Raw genomic sequence first — 10,000 nt, 5'->3', positions numbered from 1 at the left:
TTAATAACTGCTGAAGTTATTCAAATTTGATTCGTGGAAAATACATTCTTTATATAATGAAATCACCCCAAATTTTTTCTGGTTTCTTAAATAGAAAAGAAAAATTTTCCTAATTTTAGAGTGATCTTGTAATAAAAAAACATTTTCACAAAGCAAAGCGAGGGTAACTTGAGCATTTCTTTTTTTTTTTCTTTTGGTTAATCAATGATTTTATTTATTTATTTGTTTAATTTTATTTCTTATTGTATTTCTTCTGGATTCATATGCAGCATGCCAGTTACCGCACATGGAATGTAATGCCTTAATATTTCCAGTTTAAAAAATTCCACATTGCATTATTACAATTTTAATTCTACCATGCAACATCACAATAAACTGAAAAATTTTTACAAGACAAAAAAAATCAGTTTTATATACCGATCATCTATACGTCTTTGTAAAAAACTAAAACCTCTCCAAAGAATAAATAAATAAAACTGTCCACTAAGCTTCTTTGCGGGTTTATAAAACCCAATGAACATTGAGTAAACCTTCAGCAATACTGTAGACCTTAACACCTTCACGAGAACGCGAGAGATAATATATCACCTTGATGAGAACCTGGGGGAGATAACACGGTGAGGAGAGATCACACAGCCTTTGTCCTTCCCCGCGACTGAGATAAAGAATTAATTCCAGATCATTTCTCTCTCTGTTAGAAATAGTTGAAGAAAATAAACGAAGCTTAAGAAATATATTAACATCATTCTCCTTCCTTTATCCCCTATCAGCTTCGTCTTAACTGTTAGGTCGTCGTATTTCTCTTGCAAAATATCTTGGCTTGAAAGAGAGAGAGAGAGAGAGAGAACCTGAAATTAACATGAATAATAATAATTAGTTTACATTTGGATTTTATTTGGTGTAGAGCGAAGATGCATAGTTACAAGAAATTTTTAAATTGGCCTTAGTTATTATTATTATTATTATTATTAGGGAAAAACTCTCTATCACGAGAGTATATATAATGTTCTAAAGGGTCCACAATAATACAAAGTGTAAAAAGTCTGTGTATAATTTTGAAGACTTTACAGAAAGCTTTCGAACCCTTCCCTGGGTTCATCTTCAGTCCAAATGAAGAATACGTTACAAGTACAGAGGTAAATTTAAAAAAACAAGAGACGTTGAAGATCGTTGCCAACGGTCGTTAGCTCGTTAATGGGCCAGATATGAGGATGACATTTTTATCATTTTTAAAGGTACCGATGAAAAGCTACAGAAACTAGTAGAAATAGCAAATAGCATTTTACCATCAATTAAGTTCACAACAGAAGTAGAAGTGGATTCTAAATTACCGTTTTTAGATGTTTTAGTGTAAAGGGACTGTAATAGCCAGAGGTACAAATTTTTACAGTTTACCGGAAATCTACCAATTCCGAGAGTTATGTCCACTTTTATCTTTTCACTCAAAAGAAATAAAAAGTAACGTTATTATTTGAATTTTTGCTTTACGCGCATTCAGAATTTGCGACTCCGAATTTATAGACGGTGAACTTAAACACATCACGGCTACTTTTAGAAGTCTCAGATATCCCCCTCACTTCATTGAGAAAGCAATTTCGCGAGCGAGGAAGTCGTTCTATGGACTGAGAGATAATACTAAGGAAAAACCAAAAAGATATTTGTCACTTCCCTTTAATCCAGAAGTAAAGAATATTAGTGGACATATCAACAAAAGTCAGAAGGAAACTAAAATTGTGTTCAAATATGAAAATACAATAAGACGTTCCCTCGTAAGAAACAATAACAATGATAAAAATCCCATAGTCCCAGGCGTTTACGAACTACCGTGTATGGATTGTAATAGTAAATATTTTGGTGAAAGTGGACGGGGACTAGATATACGTTTGGGCGAACATAAGCGAGCTTATGAACTACAATCACAAAACAGCGCAATAGTAGCACATGCATTCATGAATGATCATAGACTCAACTGGAACGAGGCTAAAATTATCTTTAAAAGTAACAATGTAAATGTCAGACGACTAGTCGAGGGAGCTGCTATAAGTTTGGGAGAATCATTCAAAGGAAACAAGTCTTTTGTCAACGAAGACCCATTTGTTAATTTTTATATTACTAGTATGTTTTTAAAAGATTTTAACTATTGGACAGGCTCTGTTCTTCCCTCTCCTGATGTTGCCTCTGCCTTGCCTATTCCTGTCCAGGTAACCGCTGCCCCGGGGGAGTCTGATAACGGTGCCCAATCTACGCCCTTGGATGAAGGACTTCATGTAATGTTGCAACAACCTGTACGAAGATCCAACAGGATTGCAGCCAGAAGGAATGATAGGGGAGAGGGTATCACTTAGTTGTTGTTAACTACCCTCTTTCTTCACCTGGCCCATTAACGAGCTAACGACCGTTGGCAACGATCTTCAACGTCTCTTGTTTTTTAAATTTTCCTCTGTACTTGTCGTAACGTATTCTTCATTTGGACTGAAGATGAACCCAGGGAAGGGTTCGAAAGCTTTCTGTAAAGTCTTCAAAATTATACACAGACTTTTTACACTTTGTATTATTGTGGACCCTTTAGAACATTATTATTATTATTATTAATATTATTATTATTATTATTATTATTATTATTATTATAGACTCTAGTTACTTCGTACAGTAGGGGCGCTGTAGGGATTACTGAAGGTTCTTTGCAGCGTCCCTTCGGCCCCTAGCTGCAACCTCTTTCATTCCTTTTACTGTACTTCCATTCATATTCTCCTTCTTCCATCTTACTTTCCTTAACCCTTTCCAGACAATTGTTTCACAGTGCAACTGCTTTGTTTTTTTTTCTCCTGTTATATCTTGGAAACCTTTGTACTCTCAGTTTCCCTTCTAGCGCTGAATGACCTCAGAGGTGGCAGCACTGGGCCTTTGGCCTAAAATTTATATGCTATAGACTAATTGCATTCTAGTTAGACTTCATAAGCGTACGATTTGCATCGGTGAATCCCAACGGTCCACAGCACTAGTCTTGCTTTCGACCTTGGTCTAGTGACTCTAGTCTTACGTGACTAGTCCTACTCGATTTATCATATCTAAAATATAACAAATTAAAGAAATACTTGAGGGCAGTTACAGATATAACTTTAAAATAATTGCATGTCAGTTATAATTCATTCTTTAGCACCGGAAATAATTGAACTGGATCGAAAATTTGATGCAAGGACCGTTATCTTTTGAACCGGAACTGTTAGCTGCGTTCCCTTTCAACGTTACTCAATGAAACTCTGAAGTTGTTGGGAGTTGGTTAATTCTTACATTAAATCATAATTAGTCATCATGATTACTGGAATAAAAGGAAATTACAGAAACACAATATGGTAACAACAGTTTAATGGAAGGTACTGCACCAATCACACCGGTTGTAACTTCGTAAGGCAGACTTATTCATAGCAAAGAAATCAGTGAGCTGATATACACAAAATATGTGAATTACATCGATTATACTACAAGGGCACAACAGAAATCAAGATGAAATTAAACAAAATTGATCGGTATACAAAAAAAAAAAAAAAAAAAAAAATTACAATTTCACAGAAAAAGGACTCTTGTCTTGGCATCTGAATTGGACAATTCCCAAACGGTAATCAGATAAGATAAGGTAATTCACGTATGAATATCTCAATGACTAATTCAACCTTAATACAAAAGTAATTGTTTTTTAGGTAATTAATCCAGACACAAACGTGATCGTTCTGAAACATTACATATATGGTTTCAAAGGTTCTTAGTTTTAAGTCTTGGGATAACTTTATAGGCCGACAAAACTGATTGGTCACTTTGGATCAAGAAAGTAGAAGCCATTAATGATACAGTATTACAATTCTCAATATTATTCATTATAAGAAATCATAGACTTACTGTGATCGTACAGTTCACTAGTGACACAGAATTGCCTATTTGTATAATACTTTTTGCTATTAATTCTGTTGAATTTTACCTATGAAGAAATCTGTTCACTCGTGCAGTTGAAATCACTGTAGAGTCTAACATAAATCTGTCCAGCTACATATACGAATATTAACAACAGCATTTATTGATACTATGGTAAACTTCTTGAGAGAAACAACAGAATAGCTGCAAGAAAGTGGACGATGATGAAGAGGTTATATAAAAATTAACAAAGAACTACTTATACGTAGGGCGTGGCCAGCCACCCCTGTTATCAAAGCTAACAAAAATAGCATTTATATTCTTTCTTACTATAAAAGTCAAGGCATAACGCGGGAAGATCATAACTTTGCCATGATTTTAATTCTGAATCGACGATAGGCTGATGTCGACTACTGAATGATTAGCGAGAGAGAGAGAGAGAGAGAGAGAGAGAGGTTGGTAAATGTTACATTCTTCCTCTAGCTTATACCACCATGACAAATCGACTAGGAAAAGTGGCGTTCGATGAGCGGGAAACCGCCTAGACTCAGGTGTGAAGTGAGTGGACTGGCTTTAGCCGAAGCGAACTGGAGGTGGTCGCGCCAACGGAGGGTGGGGCAGCGTCAGGTCCTCTGGAGTTTCGGGCCGTGACCCTAGCAATTCAGGGCTCCTTGCTGGTGACATATCTCGAGGACCTGAGTTCGGTCCGTACGGTCTGGCAGCGCTTGCTCTCAGAGGTCTGAGAGACCTGAGAGGGCCGAAACTTGGGCGCCCCGCTCCCCTGAAAGGTTTGGTGGAGGTTGGGTCTATGCCTTCGTCAGTCGGCGAGGAGGCTGAGGATTCTCTGTATTTCCCGATGGAGAAGTCGTAAGGGGCCGTCACTACGGACTCTGGGTCTCGAGTTTTGTACGTCTCGACGGTTGGGGAGTCCGGACTGATGACTAGTCCAATCTCGCGGTCTTCCAACCCGTAGTCACCACCGTCTTGTCGACGGTGCCCGTAACCTTTCTTCATGCAACGGGTAATGTACTCTTTCTCATACTTCACAGTCGTGACCGTGACTTGGCCAATGCCAGTCACTGTGAATTTGACCGTGGTGTAACGGTTGATGGTTTTGGTGAAGAACATAGGCCTAACTTTGGTCTCCACTTGGGTCAGTAAGGGCTTGATGACCTGAGTGATGAAGACGGGATACCTGATGGTCGTGTAGCGGGTTTCCACGACCTTCTTCACGTGGGGCTTCGGGTTTCTCACTTCCACCTGTGGGACAGACACGGAAAGTCAGTAAAGCAATTAGAGAAATCCTAAATAACAGTTTCAGTGAATCATGCTTTTACAAAGAGCTAGGAAATACTCGCACTAGACCTTGCTTTTACCTAGACGTATGTGTCTATAACTGTCAAACGGATTGTTGCGCGCACACAGTAGAGATAAATTCATTGTAATCTATAAAAAAAATTAAAAACAATAAACTTAAAAATCTGTAAACACGTCACCCATAACTTACATTATTAACAACCTGGGCTTTGCGATCTTTGTAAACGGTCTTATATTTAGTGATCGTCTGCGGGTGGCACACGGGAGCTGGATGGTAACCTCCCCCTCCTCCTCCACCTTTATGGCCACCTCCGCCATAGCCTCCTCCTCCTCCTCCTCCATGGTCACCTCCTCCATAGCCTCCTCCTCCTCCTCCTCCATGGTCACCTCCACCATAACCTCCTCCTCCTCCTCCATGATCACCTCCACCATAACCTCCCCCGCCTCCTCCCCCATGGCCACCTCCGCCGTGTCCTCCACCATAACCTCCTCCTCCGTGTCCTCCTCCTCCTCCGTGTCCTCCTCCTCCTCCGTGTCCTCCTCCTCCTCCGTGTCCTCCTCCTCCATGTCCACCTCCGTCACGTGGCATAAGCAGCTGAGGGATAGCAGGAGACACCAGGAGAATCAGCATCAGCAGTCGAGTCATTCTGCAATGAACGAGAAAGTTAAAAAAAAATGAACTTTCTTAAAAGTAAACAGCTGATCAATAATGATATGACTGATAAGTAATAGAATGTATATAATTCTGTTAATAATAACGAACATTTAAACGAAGTTCTTCCCTCAGCAACTTGCTTTAGGCGCCATTTTGGGATCTTGGTGATAGTATAGGCCTAATTCCTGCACTGAGCCACTTCTCTTGTGGCAAAAATTCTCACGCGAGCAAAGTACATGCAACTGGCATTTAAATCTCTGAAAACATGGCAAATGTGCACGCATTGGCAAAACCAGGTGAAGGTAGTTTCCTTGGAATTGCCTAAGGCAGTGGTTACAGCATGGTTCATGAGCGAAAGCCGATGCCGTCGAGCTCGTTCAAGATGATTAGGCCGTCATGAAGCAAATGAGACCGGTTTAAGTTATTTTTCTATTTACTGTTACTTGTTTATTAATAAATTAATATACTTTTCAGCCAGATGACTGCGTTAGGTGTCGTCATGCGTCGTGACGTAATTGTAGTACCATATCATATATATATAAAATACAAATGTACTTATCACTTACTTTATCTAATTGATTTTTTACTCAGAAAACTGTGTGTCATCATGCAGCGTGATATCATGGTAACCATAATTCGTATTTCCTGTCCTGCATATCAAAAACACACACAAGAAAGAATTCTCTACAAAAACTGCAGGTACCGAGCAGACGGTAAATGTTTTGTTCACTTCCTACACTTCTGTTTTCTTTTCCATTTTTCTTTTCCTCTGTTGGGTCTATTTTTGAGAAGATGGAACAGGGTCAGGGAGTCGAGTCATGGAGGCTTGTAAATGGAAATTAAATTCATATCCCGGCCGAAACAAGGAAAGAAACAACGAAGAAGTACTCATTACACTTTCCTAAACAAAACAATTAATTCCCAGGAGAGTTTTGAGCTAAATTAAAGTTTCACCCTGGTGAAAATAGAGACGGGGGCACCAGACAAAGGCCCATTTATCTTTTGTCATTGTTCCGAAGTTTTTTTCATCTTTTATTTTTTGTTTTACCAAAGAGGTGTGACAACGAAAGACAAAAACGCTTTTTGACGCTGCGGAGGGGTAGGACGAGACATGCGGACAATGGAAAAAGTTGATGAGTCAGTAGAAAACGAAAGGAGAAGGAGAAAGAAGGAGAAAACTGCTTCGAAACAAAAGCTGTCGAAAGAGAAATTCAAGATGGAGTTAGTGATGTGGTAGGTCCCAAGATCTAGACCGATGGCACCCACCTTTTGCTCTTATATTACTGCACAGGCAACTCCCAAACTTTAGACCAAAACTGTATGGTGACTAACACCTAAAAGGGTAGAAATATATCGATAAGAATAGACGGACATTTTACCGTAACTAGAAAGAGTCCAAAAGTGCGTGAACAAATGGATTCCTCTGAACGTATCAATACAACACGCCTATTTGACGTAGAATATATGAAAAACTTAACAGTATTTCTCGTAGCTACCAGCACATATATATAGATGGTTTACTCTTCTATACAAGACCGTAGCTTTGATGACCATATTCGTTGTGACGCAAGATTACATAAATAGAATGGTGAAGCTCTCTCTCTCTTTCTCTCTCTCTCTCTCTCTCGCTCTCTCTCTCTCTCTCTCTCTCTCTCTCTCTCTCTTTCTTAGTACTAAGACTAAACGACTCTCTCTCTCTATCTCTCTTTCTCTCTCAGTAGTTAGCTGCTAATCACACATATTAAACCCATGTCTACCTTTATCTGAAACGAAGTATCTGAACAATTCTCTCTCTCTCTCTCTCTCTCTCTCTCTCTCTCTCAGTCGTTAGCTGCAAATCACACGTATTAGACCCATCCCTACGTTTATCTCATTTAAGGCTCTGAACTATACCTGCTCCCCCCCCCCTCTCTCTCTCTCTCTCTCTCTCTCAGTAATAGGATCCTAATCACTCAAATGGACCCTTGTCTTCTCTCTCTCAGTACTAAGACTGAACAATTCTCTCTCTCTCTCTCTCTCTCTCTCTCTCTCTCTCTCTCTAAGCAATGTTTCTAATCACTCGTATTACACCCTTTTTATCTCTCTGTTTATACAATCATGTGACGCAAGGTTACATATGAAAAGAATAAATAGCTCTCTCTGTCTGTCTGTCTGTCTGTCTCCGCACGTGCAATCTTTCCCACCAGGAAACACCCATAGCTCAAACGAAGCATTTAAAATCGCTCGAGTGTCTTTCTCCCGCTAGATTTATTGATCGGTTTACAACCATAGAGTAGCTGAGAGTGTTGTAAAGACCCGGCGCTATTTAAGCTCGACTTGGTTGGGTGGTTGCAATAATCGCTCAATAACCAGTTTCCGGCTGATTGGTTAATCGGAATACGTAACAGACAGTCGCCTGGTTTGACTGATAAAGTAATGTGTGTGTATATATATATATATATATATATACTATATATATATATATATATATATATATATATATATATATATGGTTAGACTGATGAAATATGTGTATAGATATAATGATATATATATATATATATATATATATATATATATATATATATATATATATATATATATATATATATATATATATACGTATATATACACACACACACATATATGTATATGTACATATATATATATATATATACACATATATATATATTTATATTCTTTATATATATATATATATATATATATATATATATATTATATATACCCTCTCCCCCATCCCAGCAAAACATCCCAACCATTGAAAAACACTTCCTCCAAATAGAAAGGGAGTCAACGCGCGCGCGCGGGAATCAACTTTCTTCCACTTTCTATTAGTCTCGCGGGCGCTGACGAACGTTAGGCCATTAAACTTACTCCCGAGGATGAATGTGCCCGGGTTTCGGGTAAGAGATTGGGGTATTTTTATTTTTTTTTTTTTTTTTTAAGGCGTGGCAATGGGAAGATTTACAAAGGATTTGGTGAAGCAAAGGACTCTTGGTCTTATGGAAGATGCATCGAAGGGTTATTTTTACCCCAGACCGGTACTTTCACTCCTTTACTAATTCTTCTTTTTATTTATTATTTTTTCCTTCTTTCGTGGCTTGTTATTATATTTATCGCAAAGCTGCTTTGGTGTGCCTTAGCCGATGTCATGGTTGTAGGTTTAGAATTACAGTAATCAAAAGATTATAAAGTTATATTAACATTTTGCTGTTATCTTTTATTCAGGAAATGATCCTAAAATATATATATATATATATAGATATATACTATATATATATATAGATATATATATATATGTATATCGAGAGAGAGAGAGGAGAGAGAGAGAGAGAGAGAGAGAGAGAGAGAGAGAGAGAGAACTAAGCAATATATCACCAACATCGACGCACCGTTTTGAGTGTGGGCGTGTGTATAGACATGCAAATATAAATAACAAGTGTTTTTTTTATGAAATAATATTTAATTTCCTTTGTCGTTCGAAATTATGCATTGTTTGATTCTGATATACTGAAAATACGGGGTTCATGCATGCGTATGGTATTCGAATTATACAAAAATATATAATTTTGCAACCAGAGAGAGAGAGAAAAAGAGAGAGAACAATATTATTTTTGTTTCCTGATTTTAAAATAATGATTTTCATAAGAAATGCATGTTCTATTCGAATTATATAAATATATTTCATTTTACATTGAGAGAGAGAGAGAGAGAGAGAGAGAATTATATTATTTTTGTTTACTGATTACCTTTAAAATAATGATTTTCGCAGATATGCGTTTGATATTCGAATTATACAAATATATGTAATTTTGCAATCAGAGAGAGAGAGAACGAAAACAAGTTTATTTTCGTTTACAGACGACCTTAAAGATAAGGATTTTCGTATTTATCAATTATCTCCTGGGTCAAGAAAGGCGAAATTCCCACCGGTATGCCTTGTAATTACGACCTTACGGTTCTAGGTCTTGGTGTAATCTTAGTCACGCAGCCTCTGGAAAGAAGGATAAATTTGGATACGTCCTCCCTAATTTGAAGATAAGGCTTTCCCTGGCTGTATTGTCATAGTTGTAATCTCTCTCTCTTTCTCTCTCTCTCTCCCTAAACATTTTAAGAAAACTT

The 10,000-nt window shown here is 37.8% G+C and overlaps 1 protein-coding gene across 3 annotated transcripts in view; it reads right to left on the bottom strand.

Annotated features, from left to right (window-relative positions):
• Positions 1-3,351: 3,351 nt before the first annotated feature.
• LOC135206087 (uncharacterized) overlaps positions 3,352-10,000 on the bottom strand; it is a 22,037-nt gene continuing 15,388 nt past the window's right edge. For all 3 annotated transcript variants that reach the window (XM_064237303.1, XM_064237304.1, XM_064237305.1), the window contains 2 exons: positions 5,414-5,870; positions 3,352-5,166 (listed from right to left, as the gene is read on the bottom strand). In XM_064237303.1, coding sequence (XP_064093373.1) covers positions 4,480-5,166; positions 5,414-5,869 — 1,143 coding nt within the window. In that variant the 5' untranslated portion in view covers position 5,870 and the 3' untranslated portion in view covers positions 3,352-4,479. The remainder of the gene's footprint in view (positions 5,167-5,413; positions 5,871-10,000) is intronic.

This window comes from Macrobrachium nipponense, chromosome 29 (assembly GCF_015104395.2).
Source record: "Macrobrachium nipponense isolate FS-2020 chromosome 29, ASM1510439v2, whole genome shotgun sequence".
Classification (NCBI taxonomy): Eukaryota; Metazoa; Arthropoda; class Malacostraca; order Decapoda; family Palaemonidae; genus Macrobrachium; species Macrobrachium nipponense.
The sequence above is the reverse complement of the archived record's forward strand: the minus strand, read 5'-3'. Positions and strand labels throughout refer to the sequence as shown.